This window comes from Ambystoma mexicanum, chromosome 2p (genome assembly GCF_040938575.1).
Source record: "Ambystoma mexicanum isolate Mex_15411 chromosome 2p, UKY_AmexF1_1, whole genome shotgun sequence".
In the NCBI taxonomy this organism is placed as follows: Eukaryota; Metazoa; Chordata; class Amphibia; order Caudata; family Ambystomatidae; genus Ambystoma; species Ambystoma mexicanum.
In genome coordinates, this window is record NC_090923.1 from 177,361,322 (window position 1) to 177,382,307 (window position 20,986).

General features: G+C 44.0%; 2 protein-coding genes across 4 annotated transcripts in view; one reads left to right on the plus strand and one right to left on the minus strand.

Moving 5' to 3' along the window:
* LOC138566324 (cullin-associated NEDD8-dissociated protein 1-like) overlaps positions 1-20,986 on the minus strand; it is a 1,042,465-nt gene that overhangs the window by 757,283 nt on the left and 264,196 nt on the right. The gene's annotated exons all lie outside the window — the stretch shown is intronic.
* LOC138565854 (small ribosomal subunit protein eS19-like) lies at positions 12,231-12,726 on the plus strand. The gene has a single exon (XM_069643016.1). It carries the CDS (start codon positions 12,249-12,251, stop codon positions 12,687-12,689), a length of 441 nt encoding a protein of 146 aa, XP_069499117.1. The 5' UTR covers positions 12,231-12,248; the 3' UTR covers positions 12,690-12,726.

Below are 20,986 nucleotides of genomic sequence, written 5' to 3' on the forward strand. Positions count from 1 at the left end.
GACCTCCCCTTATACTGGTCGATGACCAATTCGAATATGAGGTATCTCGGATTTGTGATTCCAGCTATAGAAGGGGCCAGCTTCAATACCTGGTTGAATGGAAAGGGTATCCTCCTAGTGTAAGAACCTGGTAACCTCTCTCAAACATAAAGGCCCCACGGCTGCTCAGAAGGTTCCACCTCATCCACCCGGGCAAACCAGGAGGGAAGGGTCTTTGGAGGAGGCATGCTGTCATGAATCGCAGGGTGCGCCCCATTTGGGCCTCATGGTCCCTGTCACAGGGGGCTTATACACATTAATACCTCCAATATGGCCGTCCAACGCATTCCCTTCTCGCTCCATGCGTTGGACGTAACCTTTCTCTATTTCTAGACCACGCCTTCAGCGGCTCTGCGCGTCTCAATGCTATTGCAAAGTAGCGACCAGACGTGTGCTCCGTAGCTCGCGGTTCTTCTCCTTTCCACTCCGCTTTCTCTTCCTTGAACCCCCCCCCCCTTCTTCTTTCCTCCTGGGTTCAGGTTCTAGTGAACTTACCATGCCTCTTGGATTCCTGGATTCGGCCTCCTGGAAAACTGAACGCATTCTGGATTCGGCAGAGACACGGGCCGCTTTCTTCAAAACCCGTTACATCCGAAAGAAGGCAGCACCCAAGGACGCCGGTAAAGAACGGATTCAGGTGAGAAGTGGGGAACTCCTTGACACTGGAAAGACTTTACAATTTTGAATGATTCATCTCACTGGGTAGAGTGTGTTGAAGAAGAGTATGGAACAAGTCATAGGTTTTTAAGGTCAATTCAGCTTAATATTGATTCTTATTTTGCAAGTGATTCTGGTTCTTTAGGAAGAACATTTATCCTTAACTTATTCTTGTGTATAAAGAAGGGAGGTGTTTTGGTGTATACCGCCTGCTCCACTCGCATCCCACAGGCATGACTTCTGACTGGCACCTGCCTGTGCACACATTCTGCAGACATCGCCTTCCATAGAATGCCATGTTGTAGAGTGTAAAAAGTGCAACATAGGAGGGACTACTGTTCCATGGAATCGGTGTCAGTCTGTGGAGGTGCAAGGTCTCTGTTGCAGTCACCAGGGGTCCCAGCATTTATTTTATCTATCTTAAAACCATTAATGCATACCTCACCTGCCTGCTACCATTTCCTGAACAACCTTGGAGCGGAACACAACAATCCTTTCTTATTGTACGAAGGTACAACAACGATACAAGATACACAACATGCTGGGTTAAGCAGGTTTTTTATTAATACAGGTAGTTTAAGATTTGGGTTGGAAGAATGCCTACAGGAGCTAGGATAGGACTCTAAAAATAATAAGGGATATGTCTGAACAAACAGCATCAAGGATGGACCCACGCAAAGTGGTGTTCTCTGGGTTCTTCCCAGCACCCTGACAATGTAGATGAACATAAAAGTCTTAAAACTTGTCTTAACCTCTCTCTGGCCCCAAAGGCAATGCCCAGCATAAACGATCAAACCTATGCTTAGCAAGCTCTTTAGCCGTCATTGCTATTAGTAACTGTCTCCATGCTATTCGTGCCATCTTGGAATTCCTTGTATGCATGTTCATGGTCCATATATAAAGTGGATATAGGCTGCCCCTCCCTTTCACACCTGTAGGTATGTATGATGCACCACACTGTAACAGATCACCACGTTGGTCTGTATTTCAATAGCAGATCATTGACTCATATTAGTACACAATATAACAATTTATTAATCATCCAAAAAACACAACTACTATTCTAATAGAATTTTTTGCACAGGTTAAAAAATCTTTCATAATTCTGAAAAGTTGTGTTTTTTGAATGATTAATAAATTGTTATAGTGTGTACTAATATCAGTCAATGATCTGCTATTGAAATACAGACCATTGTGGTGATCTGTTACAGTGTGGTGCATCATACATACCTACAGGTGTGAAAGGGAGGGGTAGCCTATATCCACTTTATATATGTGTCTAGTTCAGCCCCTCACGAGATAGGCCCCCCGATAACAAAAAGGAGGGCACCCAACCCCATACTTTATCTATGCGTGTTCATGGTTCCACAGTGCTCTGTACCTGCCTGAGTATGCTGACAAACTGGTGTAGCATTCTTGCCAGACCACGCGATCTGGGGTTGACTTGGAATCCCTCCTTTCTTCAGGTACGCATGTAACAGGTTTCTATTAAGTGTGTGGGGTGCTGCTTTGACTTTGCTTTGCAAACGGTCTAATCAGATGGAAGGGCTACTGCAACATGTAGTCCCGTTATACGGTTACATTTCTAAAGTTCTCCGAGCAGAAAAAAAAGTGCTTTATCTCAGAGGGGGTGAGAAGCCCATGGAATGTCTCTCCATCCGCCCCACATCTTTGAGGGCTCATCAGATTGCAGCTGGACCACCCAAGGACCCTGTGCGCTGGCCCCCTCAAATAATGGGGAGTCTGTCTCGATACCTCACCACATTATGCAATGATATTGCACTCACAGCATTCAACAAAGGGTTTCTGGATATCGTACAGCGCAACATCTGCCATTTACACATCATCACTGCACAAGGTTATGCAAGTGAAAAGGAAGGGTAGGCGTTAGCACATAGAGGAGGGGAAGACAAAAAATGCAAAATCTGAGTTTGTTTGAGCTTGTGATCAAAAGGACCTGTTCTATTTGTGATGGCAGGTAAGCTGGGTCAGGAACGTGGGGTGTGTGCCACCAGAGAAGAGACCTGGGTTTTATGCTGCATGGTTGCTTGTTAAGGAGTTCCACCATGTGATCTGTGGAGGTGCTGGGTGTGAGTTTCAAGGCAGTCCCTTTCAAGTGCTGCTGCAGTGTTTTGGGTGAGCAGTAAAAGGTGGAAAGATGGAGGAAGGAAGATGAGCTAGTTAGTGAAGGGGAGGTTGATTTTGGTAGTCCATGTCTGTGGCTACCTGCCCACATGTATCAGTTTTGAATATGCAGTAAAAAAAGACATTCTCTTGGTGCTCATTTTGTGGTAAGCCTGGGATCACCTGTACAGAAATGCATTTTCTTGCTTCTTTTGAGGTAATCTAGTAACTTCTGTTGGTTCTCGCATCCGCAGTACCGAAAGACGCTCCTTTGCTTATTTTCTGACAATGTTGATTGACCTTAACAATAAGCAGAATGTAGTATAATCAGTGCTGAAATAACATTTTCATGATTATTTTCTGATGAATGAAAATACTGTTCTTTCGGTTTGGATCGGTTTAAAAAACAAAATGTGTCCTGTTGTTGAAGTCTGCAGGATGCTATTCTGGACCTGTAGTGAGGCCTACTGCCCAAGCTCCAGCTCTTATTGGATTTTTTGCATGCCAAATCTATAAATTAGCGCCTGCACTACACAAGTCCATACAAGGTTTTTTTCCTTCTATCACCTAGAGAACAGCCACCTTTTAAAATGTTATGGAAGGCCATGTGGACATCTATTCTACAAAAGTATTTTGTTCCATAGGTAAGTGGCCATAGCTGTGCTTCTTGTTTTACTTTGGAACTGAAGCTAAAGTTTCCTTGATGGATCATAGCCTATGCCCTTGTATTTCAGTATTATGATTTAGTAGTTGAAGTGCACATTTTGACTAATTTATGTGGGTAAGACAACCTTGCTATTCACAGAATGAGTTCCACAACATGTCATGCATGTTGATGTGTCTAAACATCTCATACAATACCTCAAGGATTGGAGACTCTGTAAAGTCTTGCAAGAGCAGATGGCCAACAAAAAGCTTTGTATGAGAAACATTTCCAATCTTCTGGCCGATTAATATTTTTTGTTGAACAAAGAAAATATACAAAATCTTATTGTGCATCTTTTGATGACAATTATGTGCAGTAAAACGCTAGTTTAGACATTTTCAGTTGCTACTTTTGCCTAAACGTATATGGGTGCAAAACATAAGCCTTACATAGAACAAGACAGCTACAAAAAACCTTTTTCATGAAATATAAAATTGCATGTAAAACATTAACGTTCCTCAAGTGTGTGCAAAGTTGCTTGTGGGCATTCACTTTTCCAGTTGAACAGGTTTTTAAGTGTAAATATGTTCCGTCTTCAATATCTGTGTCATATGCTAAATGTACATATTTGTAGAGTAAGCAAAGAGCAACTAATGTAAAAAAGGCTTCATATTGCACTTCTAGTGTTTAATTTCTGGAGAGTAATATGTTTCTGCAGTAATTCACTAGTCTCTTAGTGGGTAATATTAGCTTGATTGTAGATTTTGTCGATTGAGGGAACCTTATTTTAGGAAAAGCTCATGTTGAAACATTACAGCTGTGCCGGTTCGGTAACAACGGTGCCGGTAAGCCTACCGGTACCGTTAACAGTCCGGCACAGTACAACTCTGCGGGCGAGAGCCGTCCCGCCTGCCAGGTTCAGACCTGGCAGGCGGAACGGCACCCGCTCGCAGAGTCTCACGGAAGAACCGGCACCGTTACAAATGGTGCCGGTGCTTCCATGGTCCCCATTCCCATTGAGTCCTATGGGACTGAAATGGGAATGTGGATTTAAAATTTACCGGCGCTTAACTTCCCGGAATACCGGGGTTGTAATCCCCAGTGTTACCGGCAAGCCAGGCGCCAGTTAATCTTCCAAATCCGGCAGCAACCCGACGGTTGCACCAGCAGGCTTACCGCCGGACTTGTAATGAGGCACATTGTCTCATATATTTCACAATGGAGAGGGGGTATACCGTATTCTATTTTCCACAACACTCCATACCACTGCTGTCAATTAACTTCAGTACTAGTTTCACTTTACCATTTTTAAAAAATGGAGATAAAAAGATTTCTTCTTGTATGTATTTATGTGTACAAATGAATAGAATTGGAATCAGTCTTGAGAGAGGAAGCCCCCTATTTAGTGATGTCTTTTCGTCCTTTGGTATTTCTCTCCCCAGGACGCTCGATACACTGTGGAAGAAATCTTCATTAGAGCAGGATAAATGTTTACACTAATGCAAATGCCGTTGAGGGCTCTATGAAAGAACTCCTGACAGATAGAGAAACCACCTGGCCGGATGATAAAAGGCAGTAGGTGCATTCCTTGTGATGGTCTTTCGAAAGAAATTGATTTCTGCAGGACTTCACAAACCTTGCAGTGGGATTTACTAGCTTGGGAGGGCTTTGTGGGGGACCTAACTTCATAATCATAAAGGAAAGATCCACTAGGATAGAAGGCTGAGACTCAGTGAATATAGAGAGACCCTTGGTTGGTATAGCACAGGAGAACAGTCGCCAGGGAGGACAGGTGAAGTGTGATTGGTTTGACCCACACCTGGTCTGGGGTGGGGAAATTTGGGTGCCCAGCGTACCCTGTGTGTGACTGAGCGTCCAGACAGTGTTCAGGATTTACAGGCTGGGTTACTAACTTTAAATCCAGACAGATTCTCCTCACTGGAAAGGAATGGGTGCGATGGGAAACCTTGAAGACAGGACATGGGGCAGGTGGGCACACACATAACAGGTTGAAAATGCGGGTATACTGCCAAGAGAGGTGGAAATATGCATTTGCACTGTGAGCCCAGGGTTGTGCAGTGGGGCCTTAATTGTCATGCCATGTGGTACGGAAGGGGTCAGACACGATCACCCAGTAGAAAATAATTAGTCTCATTATTACCACAATAACAGAAATTTAACCAGACATGATGCCGTCTGGGTGCACTCCTTGTGCTTCGCCGGTTCTGAGGTCCTTCGTGGCTTTCCCGGTGCGATTGTTTGCGGTATATGGACAACGTTCACCCGAGTAGGTCAGAACCGGTGGGATGCAGTGTGCATGTGGAAAGCTTAACTACGGGCAGTCCTTTCATGCAGGGTATTGGATTTTGTAGAGTGGTCACTGAGTCCAAATGTTCCAATGTTTCAGGCTCCGACACTACACTACAAAAACTGCAAGTACCAGAGCTGGACAAATACAAGGGTCATGTTCACAAAGAGGAGAACCAACCAGTGAAAGCAACAGGGACCACAACTCATAGATGCCAGGGACCTAGCAGCAGTGGAATCTATTCTTGGTTTGAGTACCGCCACGGTCGGCTGATTCATTGTTGCTGGTAAGTTAAATCCAAAGGCAAGTGACGTGACCAGTCACCACTTTGCACAAAACTTTGGTATCTCGGTTATTCTTGCTCAGTGTCGCAGTGCGTACCTCTGGCTGGCTGTGTTGCGACATTCAGGGGTACCAGACTCCACAGATGATGAGTCAACAGGGGAACATGGATCAGAGTAGTTCCCTCTGGTGGTGTTACCTCCTGCTGGAGTAGCTTTAGCAATAGCTCTCACAGGGCACTCAGAGTGGTGAAAAGACTCAGAAGTTGCGGGTTGTCGAGGGATGGGTCCTTGCTCTCTGATAGAAGTCGTCATGTTCCATAAACACACGGTGACTCTGACACTGGTACGGAGCTGGAGACATTACAGAGGGTGGTGTCGGTGGTCGTGGTAGACCTGGTGCTAGTCCGGGGAATACCGGTGGGGTCGGTGGTGATGTCATCGGCTGGGGTGGGGATCTTGGGGCAGTGTGACGCGTGGAACCACGCCGGGATCCTGTCACACTGAATGGCAGAGTTCATAGTGAGCATCACCTGGAATGGCCCGTGCCACCTTAGCAGAAGTGCTGACATCTGCTGACAGATCTTTACCAGAACGTAGTGCCATGGCAGCAGGGGGGGTGACACAATCCCCCGGCTGATTCTGGCAGGGCGTCAAGGACCTGTGTAACGAGAGATCGAAAGGTTTTAATCAATGCCCAACAGTACTGACTCAATGTGTCATCCTCCAATGCTAAACTCTTCATATGGGGAACAGTAGGTGGTGCAGTCCTCATTTTCATTGTGCGTCATGTTAGGATTTCGTGAGCGGACAATCTATGTTTACGCTGTAGGTTATTTCACATGGCTAACAAAGCTATGGCAAGGCATGGGGCCATTTCAACCCTGTTTCTTTACACACTTTAGACAGCCCCAACTTGAGGTCGCTGTTGCGGTGTTCTATGTGTGCACTCTAACACAGGTGGTAAGCACAATGGAACTGCTGTACTATTTATTTTATTTATTTTTACACCTACGCCCAGAGACATCAAGAGTGGTATTCTTAGTGCCTTGCAGAATTCCCTAATAACCTGACCAGTAAAATGTGTATCTCGGTCACTGTCTATACTTAGTGGACAAACCGAAGTTTAAACTCGGCAAGCAGTTTCTTGGCTACTCTGACTGCGTCAGCCTTCCTACACAGATAGGCAGTCACCCACCCTGAAAACACATCCACAAGTACCAGACAATAGAGATAAATATTGCATGCAGGGAGCTTTATGAAGTCTATCTGCACGTGTAAAAATGGAACCGCCGGTACGGGACATGCAGATAGCTCTGTAGGCAACGCTCTCCAAATTTTATATGACAAACATGAAACACACTTTTCACAGTAATGTTGGGCCATAGAGGCCCGACCATGGGCTATCCAGTCTCTCTGGAGTAACGTGATCATGGTGTTTTTATCTCAATGGGCTAAGCCGTGGGCTTCGCGGACCAAATAGGGGAGTAGCTGCTTGGGCACCGTCAGGTGGCCTCCTTGGGAGTGCCACAGGGTGTCTACTCCCGGGCTATACCAATGCTGCGTCCAGGTCACCTTTTCCATCTCCAGAGCTTGATCTTGGAGATTCACCAGACTGGTAAGTTGACGGAATGGGTGATCGTGGAACTGCAGCACAAACCAAACATTCATTAGGTGCCAGGGGCCCTTTTCAGGGCCAAAGAGCAACCTGCACCATCAGCTAAAACATTTCCTAGGACAGTAAAAGACTGGAAGAGGGCGTGCCCACTACATTTTACTATGGCAATGACTGCAGGAAGTAATAATGCATTCAATAGAGCTGCAACATATTTTCCATTTTGGAATGAGATGCCAGTTGATGTTTGGTAGCCAGGATGTTTCCAGACAGTTCTCCAGTCTGAGCGGCACGGCTGTAAGAACCATCCGTGAAGAGAATGAGATCTGGGTTCAACAGGGGTACACCAACCAGATCAATACGAGGGGACAACAGCATTTCCACAACCACCTGATAATCATGTGGCTCCCCATCTTTAGGGATTGGTAACAATGAGGCAGGGTTCAGAACTGAACAGCGACTTAGTGTCACATTAGCAGCAGAGATAAGCAGTTTCTCATACAGCGTAGGGCAGGAATTTGACACGTGTTATGTTTTTCCCTTCAGCAATAATGACAAGCCAGCATGTGGGACAGAAGTAGTGATAGGATGTCTTTGGACTAGGGAGATGGTTTCTCAATTGATAGAAAAGCAGTGGTGACAGATAAAGCAGCAGCAGCGAAAGCCCACAGGCATGCTGAGAGCAGAGCCACGCAGCCACTGGGTCCAGAGCTATGCTGTGATAGAATACAGGTGAATGCTTATCACTGTGTAACTGGGCATAACACTTTGAGCAAAACATTGCGTTCCTCGCAAAATAAGACAAAGGGCTTGCTGTAATCTTTCAGACCTAAAGTCGGGGCTGTTGTGAATGCTTGCTTAATGGTGACAAAGGCTTCTTCTGCTTCCTGAGGCCATGGCAGGGGCTCGGAGATCCAATCATGCATGAGGCTCTGAAGGGGCTTAACGATGGCTACAAACCCAGGGACCCATTGCCTACAGTAACTAACCATCCCGATAAACCCTCTCATTTGCTTCTTGGTCCGGGGCATGGGGATGGTCTGGATCGTGGAAATCCGATTCTGGGACAAGCAGAAATCTCATGGCCCAGGTACCGAACACAGGGCAGACATAGTTGCAATTTGCCTTTAGAAGCCTTGTGACCTTTTTCAGCGAGTGCCTTCAACAGGACCATTGTGTCTTCCTCGCATGCTTCCAAGGAGGGTGTGGTTATGAGCAGATCGTCCACATACTGCTCCAGCGTCGACCCTCCTGCAAACTGTACAGAATCAAGATCTTTTTTCAAGATTTGGGAAAACTGTGGGGCTTTCTGCATAACCCATTGGTAGACGAGTGAACATGTACTGCCTCATGTTATGGGTGCACGCAAAGAGATACTGACTATCTGAGTGTATGGGTATGGAGAAGAATGCGAACATAAATCTACGACAGTGAAATATTTGTCATTATAGGGAATACATGACAAAATAGTAGCTGGATTAACACGGCGACAGTCACTGTGCGCTAAACAAAATGACACACCTCTTTACCTGGCTTCTTTGTAGGAAGTATTGGAGTATTGCAGGGGCTGCGGGTTGGCACACTTATGCCCTGTTGGAGAAGGTATTCTATCACCTTTGGCTTTTTGGGAAATAGGATATTAGGATACAAATGGCAGGGGTTTGGCAGGAATCAGTGTGATTTTAACTGGTTCAGCATTGAACATATCCCAGTATTATTTACATGGGTTGACCACAAAGAAACAGGGACCTGGTCTAACAGTCCCTGCCGCGGACAGGGGCTGTCAGTCAGGTCTTCAGGTCGCAAATGGGCTACTTCCTGTAAAACTGTCAGCACCTTATGCTCTCTATGGGCCAGACATCCAAATATACACCACCCGGAAACAATGGATGGTACAACTCAGTTTACACAACAAATCTAATCCAAACAAATTCACCGGAGAAATGGGGCATGTCATGACCATCCGAAGGGTGGAGACTGGATGCAGTATTTGTGTACCTTCTATGCCGACAGTGTTTACTATGTCATCTGAGTGTGGTGTTAGGGGAAACTAACATGCTCTTAGGGTGGAGCGTAATGCCCCCGTAACTACAAAACATGAAACCTTTTGACCAGCAACATTACATTCAATTTAGGGGGCAGCAGGATCAATTGATATAAGCGGTGCAACACGCTCTGGGACACTTTGGCATCCGTCATAAGTAACAACTGCGGAGGCAGGCCTTGTGCCGTGCTGCCTTATGTGGCTGGCTGTCCGCTTTGACCATAGTACTGTGGTCGATGTGGGCATTCAGCTTTTCAGTGCCCAAATTCCTTGCAATAGTTGCACCAGTCACTGTTCGTGTTTGAGTAATACCTTTCAGCGGTATCAGGTAATATTTTCGCTACCAGAAATATCGCCGTACATATGGTCGTCGGGAACGGCCATAGGTGATATTTATGGTGTCGAAAATATTATGTGCTGGGGTTACGGGGGTGTCCCCCGCACATAGAAAAATGATGCAGGGGTTGCGGGGGTGCCCCCGCAGGGTCCATGTGTTATTTTCACCGCAAAAATATCGCCAAATTTTTGTATGGCAATATTTTTGCGGCGTAAATATCACATGGAACCCTTTCAGCAGGTTGCCCTGACTGGAACGATTGAGGTGCTCCTCTCCCCCTTCTCCGACTCTGTCCTCAACCTCCCGTTGCCGGGCGGACCCCTCCCCTTCCCTGAGAAGGTTGTAGGCTGTATTGGAAGTGCCATACACTTAACTTCCCTCGTGTCTTTTTGTCTCTCAACATTTTCATGGAAATGTTGTGCGGCCTGCAAAACCTCAACCAACCCCTTTCCTTCCCATCCTATCATTACTGCTTCAATCCCTTCCAAAATCTTGGGTTGCAACCTTATAACAAACTGTGCTACTACAGCCTGCGCTGCATCCACAATCCCATAATGTTGTTCAAAAGACTGTTTTAGACGTTCACGATATTCCACTGGGTGTTCTCCCTTGGCCCGCTTGCATTAACTTATTTTAGTCCAGTCAGTATTTTGGGGAAACATTTAGAGAATAGCTTGTACCAATCTTTCAGTGTCAATTTTTCTTATCTCTAGCCGTAGCTGGTTCTTCATTTGGCCAACTTGCGCACGCCTTAAGCAAAGCAAATGGGTCCAGGGGCAACTGATTTAAATCAACACAGGAGGGGTTGGCGCAAAGCAACGGGAATCTGGCATCTTAAGGCACCAGATTGTCATGGCAGAAATTACCACTCACGTTATTAGTAAAGCAATAGCAGACACATAACCAACGACGACACAAGACTTTGGCGCAAGTGTACACCCCTCCCTTCTTCGGGCCGTTCTCTTATACCCACATGAATGCATCATTTTCAATGCCAGGGAGTGGTCCTAACTGGGCAAGGTTACACCTTGCATATTATTGCTGACAGAGATCCGACCCTCATTATACAGGCGTTTGATGCCAACTGCACCCTGCATGTTTGTTAGTGTTTTAAGTGAGGACAGCATAGTGTAATGCATTTTATGAAGTTGAATATACTCCCTAAAGCTTTGCACCCACTCTGAGGCAGGAGGGAGTCCTTCTAATATAATCAGTTCTGCCAGCTGAAGCCGCTTTTCAGCAGGAAGGCGAGAGCATAGAACATGATTACCTGTGCCAAACAGGATATACACCAGAAGCACAAATAGGTAAAGGCGAGCATTCGTTTGGGATAGGCAAAGCGTTTCCCTGTGACATGCGCAATACAGTTTACCATCTTGCCTTATACAAGCTGGAGACAGTGGTTTAAACATTGCATGTGGCAAACAGAATATAATGCTACACAGTGACATTATGACAGGGGAGTAAACAAATAAGTATGTTTTGTTACTTATTTTCCTCCACAAGGATGCAAATGTGATTAATGAGGGTGATTTTTAACTAAGACAGTCAAACCTGAAATATCCCCATTTCAGGGAGCAGGAATGTTGGGTGAAATAGCATGCATAGGAGGCAGTACATAGTGGATGGTTAGGTCGAAAGCATCAAGCTATATGTAGCCAGGTGGGAGGGGGCTATCCCATGAATGGATTTAGGCACAAGAATAAGGAATTTGAAAAGGAAGAGATATGATATTTAAGGATATGGAAGGTACATCTAACTTCAATAGATTCATGAGAGGATTTTGAAGATTAGTTTGGTGACTTCAATGCATACAACATGCGATCAATAATCTGTATGTTTCTCTCAGAGGCAACGCCTACAAGCTATTCCCTTGATTGGTCAACAGCAAAAGGACCAAAAAGAGTTGAATAGATTATGTCTCTATACTGCAAACGTCTTTGAAAAAATACAAATATGGTGCAACTTAAGAATTGGTATTTAGGATTACTACGATTCAAAATATACATTCAAGAATATTTGGATATTTAGTACATTAATAGATGGAAGATGGTGAGAAAAAATGTAAAAGCCCGTACATTGTAACAAAGTTGCCTTATAACAAGTCCCACAAGGAGGTTCTATGTACCTCAGTGGTGTCCATTACATGAGATCACAATCTAAGTATCAGATATTCCGGCAGCAGGAGAGACGCAAGATGCCTGGCGTTGCAGTGAAAGACGTGAACCAGCAGGACTTCGTCCGAGCCCTGTCTGCATTCCTCAAAAAATCTGGAAAACTGAAAGTCCCTGAGTGGGTGGACACAGTCAAGTTGGCAAAACACAAAGAGCTGGCACCATACGATGAGAACTGGTTTTACACCAGAGTTGCTTCCACTGTCCGTCACTTGTACCTGCGTGGTAGTGCTGGCACTGGCTCCATGACCAAAATCTATGGTGGGCGGCAGCGCAATGGAGTAATGCCCAGCCACTTCAGCAGCGGCTCAAAAAGTGTGGCCCGTCGAGTGATGCAATCCCTAGAAGGAGTCAAGATGGTGGAGAAAGACCCCAATGGAGGTCGAAAGTTAACGCCACAAGGCCAGAGAGATTTGGACCGAATTTCTGGACAGGTTGCAGCTGCAAGCAAGAAACAACATTGAGAGAAATTAAAAACCAAAATCAAAATGTGAAAAAAAAGTATGTAAAGGTCCGTAGGAGAGCGTAAGGCTTTTTCCCCCTTCTCAATGTGACAAGGCCAGCTTAATGTCCATAGCAAGACAGTACAGGGGCCCTAGAAGTGGAACCAACCTTGCTGCTGAACTCTATTTTAATAAGCTTGTATCTAGAATTTGGAGGGGGAGGGCAAGGTCACAGGTTTGTGTTGAGGTGAAGCCCACACCACACTTGTTTGGTATAGCATGAGGGGAAGAAACCCCTCTCAGTTGTTGCTGGTAGGGCTATCAGAAAGTCATACACAGCCAGCCTTACCCTTGAGGAGGACGGTGACTTCAGAGAGGTCCCCAATTCCTGTCCCCTCCCCTCGTGTCAGCATGCTTGTATGTTTGCAGATCCTTGTCTCCCTCCAAGTTCAAATGCTCCCCAGTGTTTTCTATTGGTTGCAGATACCGGCAAGCTGAAGTATGAGAACGGGGAAGAGCACACTGAAACACCTGCTTGCCTGATTTACCAACAGAACAAGATAGCAAAGGCAACCACAGCACCACAGAGACCCAATTGCAGAAGCAGCCTGACAAGAGCCAGCGAAACATGCTGCAGCCACGCACTGCTACAACAGAGGAACCCCACAGCGGGGGACTGGCAGAGTCTACAGGCCAGTCTACATCCGAAAGAAGCCACCCCCCTAGACCAAATGTACAGAGCCGGTCCTGGGGAGTGTACTGCAAACCGCTAACTTGGACATTACATTCCTTATGCTGTTATGGCCATTTCGGCCATGAGGAGAAGGCAGGCATGGCTTAGCCCCTTTTGAAGACTTCCCCATGCAAATACACATCGTGGGAGGGAACGCTAGATCCAGATTGGCCAGGGAAACCTGTCCAATTTGTAGAGAGGAAGGGAAATGTAAGCAGGGACAGGAAACAGGACATGTGGGCTATTTGGTGAGGTCAGCAGTGGAGGTGGATCAAGAGACCAGCTGGAGGAAGGAAGGAGTGATGACTTGTGGAGGCGATTGTTTGAGCAGGTGAGGTATTGGCTGAGTGAAAGTGATGCTGCAGTTTCAGTGTGTGTGTTTTTGTGGCAACTGAGTAGAAGGGGATATGGTAAGGAGTGAAAGTGAATTGACTGAAAGATTGGTGTTTCTGTAGTTTGGCGGAAGAAGTAGGAGAATAGTAATGGGAGGAAGAGAGCAGTAGTGGAAGTACACTAGTAGTGGGAGGAGGGGAGAGTAGTAGTAGGCAGAGTGTAGTAGTGGACGTATGAGTGTAGTAGTGGAAGTAGGAGGGCAACAGTAGAAGGAGGAGTGCAATAGTGGAAGCAGGAGTTTAGTAGTGGACAATGCAGTGCAGTACTGGCAGGTGTATTGTAGTAGTGGAAGGAGGAGTAGCAAAGAGGGGGAGTAGTGAAGTAGAGTGGGAGAAGTGGTAATATCAAATGGTGTAGGCGACAGGAGGAGGAATTAAACATCTGGGGGACAGAGGACTGGTGGGAGAGGTAAGGTAAGCCAGAGCGCTTGGTAGTGAGTGTGGAGGAGAAGGGGTGAGTGGGTGCGACTCAAGTAGCACGAATACCACAGAGCAAGTGCAAGGCACTATCCTACTTCCAGAACACTAACCTCTGGTTAGAAGAGGGAAAGCTAGAATGTCCCTGAGGAAGTTTAGACAGCCCGCTCTTAGGGGGCCATCAGTAGTCACAGTCAGCCATTAGACAATAGGGATTACCGTTCGATTCAACTAACTAGGGTTATGACCGCCTGGATTAGGGACAAGAGAAGGAGGGATGGCCCTAGAACCCGTAGGAACACAAATAAAAACCCTTGAAGACTAAAAGGGATTTTCAGTACCATCTGTGATTTCACATAACACACAAATACTCACTTGCTGGGTTTAAGCCTCACCCAATTTACTTACAAAAAGCAGCATTAGGCATTGCCTTCCTTTTTCCTACTTTGTAGCAATGATCCCTTTACAGTACATACTCTGAGTTTCGGGATAAAAACATTAATAAATATTCCATGCCGCTATAGTTCCCGGCAGGAACGGCAATGCATTAAGGTGACGCAGTGTAGAGCCACATCCCTACTTTCACCTAACTTTTAAACATATAGCTGGTTATTTAAACCCTCAAACGCCACAAAACCAACACCAATTAAGCCAATCGCTTACGCAGGGGCAATGAGTACAAACCTTTAGGAGGAAAGGGGAAACACCATATAGCAGGAATTCAAGGGGAATAACAGATCGGATTCGGGATAATTAACACAGTTACAGAATAAACCCATCAGTCCAATTGAGTAATGCAGACAATCAGGGACATTATAAAAAAGCACAGGATTCAGCAATGACGCATACATTGAGGAACAGAAGCTAAGAGGAGCTGACGGCATGCAGGGCGGTGCAAGAAGCCAGGTGGATATGTTAACTAATGGAAATTTCTAGACCTGTTTTTTTTACCCCCTATTTAGGCCGTAGCAAGTGTGCTTCAAGTCTTGGCTGCCTTTGCCATGTACCATGAAGGTGTGATGCCCTTTCCAGTCCAGGTAATCAGTTAGGAGAAGCAATCACATTGTGCTTGCTCAAAAGCAAGGGCACATGTGGGTCGATACACATTCACCCTTTCTTTGAAGTATAGTGGGCGAAAATGTAAGAGCAATTAAATGACAGCACTGCTATATGATTGGAGCCTTTTGGATCATATTCCCATTTGCAGTTAACAATTTCCAACTGTTAACGATTTTATTGTTTTTATCTTTTATGCTTTGACATTTATAGTAGTGTGCAAGGTTTAATATATACTAAATCATCTACATAAATGTATACAAATACACCCGACTAAATTTTCATAAAGCCCATTCGGCAATGGCTAGGTTGATTGGACTGAATCACAGTTAAATTTAACCCTGCTTGGCCCCCTTTGTACAACCACCTCCCGCTATGGTTACTGATGGAGCCAAATCTATCTTTTCTTGTTGCAAAACATTGTTTTTACAAAGTATAGGGTGCATATTGGCGCTGTTCTTCCATCAATGTAACCCAATCCAACTATCTGTACAGGTTTGGGTATGCCATCTACTAAATCATAAGCACTTCAGTGATTTATAAAGTTACCTTTTGTTCTACCTTGCGCTCCACCAAACATATAGTACTACTGGCTAAAATTAGCCATAGGATATTTTTGAAGAACACCAAAACACGCAAAGAAATTCCATACATCGGATTTTGGTTATGGGAGAGTTCAATATTAAAAGTTACAGGAAAGTTAATTTGAGGTGTGGGGCGAGGAAGGGGACCAAATGTTTTCATGTACAAATCGTAGGCATTTATTTTTTTATATTTTTTATGTACTGTGTTTAACTGATGTTTTGACTTGTCACTTTAAATTACAAGTCTATAAAATCACATTGTGACACAATGACATAAAATCTCATTTACATCCACATTTCATCAAACTGAATTATTTACAATTTAATAAAACTGTAAGGGATTTCAATCAGGCACACACCCAAGTCTCGCCCAGCATGTAGTGCGCTAAGGAAACCCTTATTTATTTTCGTCTATAAGTTCAATATTCTGAATGACATACCACTCATATCACACCCTTCTCAAAATACCCCCCGCCCGGTCACACTGAACCAGGAATCAGGCTAGTTTGTAACGGTAAATATTTATTTATGGATTGAGAATTTAAAACAATATATTTTTGATAGGTAACAACAATCACCAAGGGATGACAAGGACAATGAATAATATCTTTAATGCACTGGGAATTAGGTAATGAACACAAAAAGAATGCAGCAAAGAAAAGAATACTTTTGGATTGGTTTGGAACAGATAGCACTGTGGTTAGAGGTTCCCCCTGCGACACCCCTCGACCCACCAATAGACAATTTAAATAGATGTGAGGAGAGAGCAGGTACTCAGGAATAATACAGACCAAACAGAATATCACCCCACCTTCCCCCCTTAAACACAAGAGAAAAACGGATTTGACTTTTCAACTGCCAGTATGGCTTTGAAACTGGCTGAGCAAAAACACTAAATGTGGTCAAAAATGCTTAAATTATTATACATTTCTACGAGAGCCACTTTGAACAAATGCAAGCAATCAAAAGCAATGATTTAATCAAACAAAAACAATTGGAATCTCAAAGGCAAAGTGGGAAATAATTTAAAGACAATTCACACGTGTAAAACTATTGCAAAATGTAAATTTGCGGCAAACTTTTACTATGCGATTTTTCAGTCAACTACACTGTTTCATAATGGCTTGTGGATGTAGCTAATGATGTTAGGTATCAGTGGGAGTTGAAATTTCATTTCCATCTTTAAAACAGAGGGAGTTATGGAGGTTTTAGTGGGAGGTGTTTTTCGAAAATAAAGACACGAATTTGGACAAGAACTTCAGTTTAAAACCAGAAATTATGGATTATGCTTTTACTCAAGACTAGAGCATGTAGGCTAGACAACCAGGTTGGGCCGAAGTAAGCTGTGAGACTGACTCATGACTTCAGTAACAGATCCGCAGTGCCTTCCCCGGCGGAACCAGTCCTAACACTCGAAGTGGGATTTTTGGATCAGAGTTACACAAATAAAAATAATGACTTTGAAAATGACGCTTTAGCAAATAGAATAAGATAGCACTAAAGATTTTGACACTGTCACTGGTTATGAAAGTAAGGTTAGTTCCGATATGAGGGTGGAACAAGATAAGGCAAGGTATACAATAGTTATCTAGCGTCCTGTTAATACTCCCAATCCACTGGGATTTAAGATTTTTGGCCCGTCAAGATTCTGGTCAATGGATTGGGTCTATCAGGGAAGGACAGGACATCAGCTAGGATCAGCTAGGTCGAGCACCAGAACTGCACGGAATCTGCCCTTCTTGTTTCTGGATTTTTCAGATCAGCGGGATGGAGAGTTCACCAGGCAAGGGTTATGGTAGCAAGCCAGATAGTTTCAGGATTCATCCCCACACCACATCACTGGGTTGTGAGGATTAGTTGAGGATTGAGGCATAGCTGAAAATGGTTCAGCTACTGCTTGGCCTGGTGATTGGCATCTGGATCTGGAAGGATGTTAAAGGCTGGATGTTGAAAGCTGGATCAGAGTGCTTCACTGGAATCAGAAGAGAGAGTCTGTATGTGTTGTCAGATGTCTCTATTTATCCCTTCAAATGACCTCACAAAAATGGGTGTATGGGCCGGCTTAACTAAACTCGCCCCTGTGAACTGGGATTTGATCAGAGCCTCATCTCTGCCTTGCGTCCAAGTGATTGGATAAAAGATAGATGATGTCAAGTTTATGGTTTGTTTTTACAATCCTTAGAAACCTCCTCTAGCCACTAGTATCAAAATCGAATGTTCTCCTACACACATATTTATACATTTGTAACCTCTACGAAAATCACATACAAGGATTACATATTTTATGGAGTATCTGTTCATCAAAATCTCACAGCTGTGAGACCTTGTTTCGCCTTTTTGCAACATTTTGTCCATTTCGCCATGAACACATTATCCAAACTTTCTCCAAATTTCCACAAATATGCGTGTTTACCATAGGAATGTGTGTGCAAAGTTTAACAATTCTAGAATAAATACAGTTCCCAAAAAAACACATATATTGCCATTCCTGTTCAGAATATGCTACACAGTTCCAACACATTTTGAAATATAGGGCCAAAAATTAGATTAACAAATCTGCTCTTTTGATATTTTTCACCACTTCTGACAGCAAAAATGTTCATTACATATTCTTAGCAGCAAATGGTCAGCTTTTTGTCTGTCTCTGGAGGCAAAGAGCAGCCCCCACCTTTGGGATTTCCTTCTGCAAGCCTAGTTTACGACCTTTTCGCACGTCCATTTCCTGGCCTGGAGAATCTGCCATTGTTCAGTCCTTGGTAGCAGACAAAAGTCTGGCCTACCCCACAATTATCATGGGTCAGTGAGCATCTGCTGAGATCAATGCCGTACCCTTGGCTGGAAACCAGTTTTTCAACCTCTTGCAGGCCCAGCCAACTTAAGTTAATTTTTAATTGCTTGACTTGAAATCCAGCATAAAACAAACTTGTTGCATCAGATGACATAGATTAATTACATTCTTAGTTTTAAACCTGTGGGATGAAAACAACTAAGATCTGTGTTCCTTTCAGCAGCAGTCCTTTTATATTTGCTAATCCGGCAGATCTTTAGATTTAGACAACTTTAAAGTTTAATCAGGAGAGCCCATTTGACAGGGGCTGTCACTCACAGGTAGCCCAGTGTGGCTGCGCACAGACTTTTGACAGGAATTGTCATTCACAGGCAATCCAGTTTTGCTGAGAAAATGTTTTGCTCTTTACATTTCAGGACTTTGTAAATTCACAGTGCTTCATTGGATTAACTGAATTTTAGCGCTAAGCAAGATTTTGAGTGTTGGAAAGTGTTATGTACAGGCATTTTGAAGTTTCAGCAGCAAAGTAAACTCAATACTTTTTTTTAACACTGAGAGTATTGTGCCACAATTCAGAAATTTTGTGTGATTTTTATTTGTAGTTAATGTTAACCAAATAATCGGCATCGCAAAACGTGGTCCAGTATTAGTGTTTTCCCCTCTTGCGCTTTCATTTTTTCCTCTATCAGTGCCAGGGTCAAGATTCAAATTTTCTTCCGACTCTGAGTTTTTCTACTCCAGAACCGGTTAGTCCCAGACTCCTATATTTACCTTCACCCAGTTTTATTTCTTCCACCTGAGGTGGGGTTTTATTCTGAGCTTGAACTAATGCTTTTTTCAGGAAAATGGGGGCAATCTTTTGGTTTATTTTTGCTTCTCCAATACTCCCGTCTTTAACTGGTTGTGACTTTGCCCCCGTTTTTGACCTAGCCTTCAGGAATATGGGGGATATTTTGAGGCTTCCCTTTAAATTCCCTGAGGCTGTGGCCACATCCTGGTTGTTCGTCACTTTTTCCGTTTGTGAGCCTCTCTATGTCATAATAGACTTAGCCTAATTTTTTTTTTTACCAGCTTCTCTTCCCCCTTCTGCGACTTCATGGGAGGCCATCTCATGTACTTCTTTCTTTCACCTGCCCTTTTTCCCTGGGGTCTGTCCATTGAGTCGAGCTCAAAAATCTCGTGGTCCTCCTCTGCTACAGAAGGTTATATATTAGCTAATTTCTTCAGGAAGGAGTTAGTGTCCAAGTTCTTATGCTTCACTTTCATTTGGTTCTTTAATTTTTTTCCCATTTTTTTGGACTACTTTCCCTTTTAGTCTTTTCAGCCTTCTCACTTCCCTCTTTCTTTCTTTTTTTCCACCAAGACGGGCACTTTGCAGACATACTTCTTTATCCTCCTCTACATGAGATCCCATCTGGCTTGGGGAGTTAACCAATGGGTATTTCTCAACTGGCTCTTCATCTTGAACTCCATCCCCCACGTTGGCCAGTCTCCGAAACTCCTCCAATACAGACTCAGAAAGAGGGGTAATCAAAGTATTTTCTTTTGGCTGCACCCCTTCTTGGGCTAATTCAACATAATGATCCCCTATGTCCAGTAGGGGTGTCACAGTATTAGTTTCATGGCTGTATGATAACCTTCTTGCCAAATTACGGTATATCATGGTTATCGCGGTATTACAGGTGGAGTTAACGAATCTTAACAAATATTTTCTTAAAAGGTCATAAATTGTCAGATTTATCATCACAAACAAAACCAGACACCCATTGGACTTTTCAACATACTTTCCACTGAAATGCCACCCGTTGCTTCCACCAAACACAAATACGTGTGGAGAGGAGGAGGGGGTGGGGGGAGCCCTGCTGCGACTGGCAAAGCAAAGTTAATAGCTTTTCTTAAGTGGTAATTTAGGCTTTTAGCTCCCCCACTGGTTACTGGTGAAGATTAACATGTTGCCATCTTGATAATCTGCATGCCACAGATCAATGGAGGCTGATGGTAGTATGCACTTGTGCACACACACACACACACACACTCTCTCTCTCGCTTTACGTTACAGCCTTTAGTTTACTTGCGGGCCAAAAGGTGTTCCGTAATCACTGACATGTTACCCTTTGGTATGGCAGAGATGAGTGAAGTTCGCGGTGTGACTTATTATATGTAAATTCAATGAAAGAACCAGGGAAATCCCCATTGTCATATGTTTAGAAAATATTATCCATTATAAATATATAAACCTCAAAGCCGTCAACCCAAAATAAATCCTTTTCCTTCTTGGCACTGTATTTATTCTTCCTATTGTTAACATACTGATTTTTTGTCAGGCTCGTGTGGTTTACAGAATGTTA

Excerpts from the sequence above, each read along its gene's own strand:
- LOC138565854 (XM_069643016.1), top strand. The coding sequence starts at position 12,249 with ATGCCTGGCGTTGCAGTGAAAGACGTGAACCAGCAGGACTTCGTCCGA.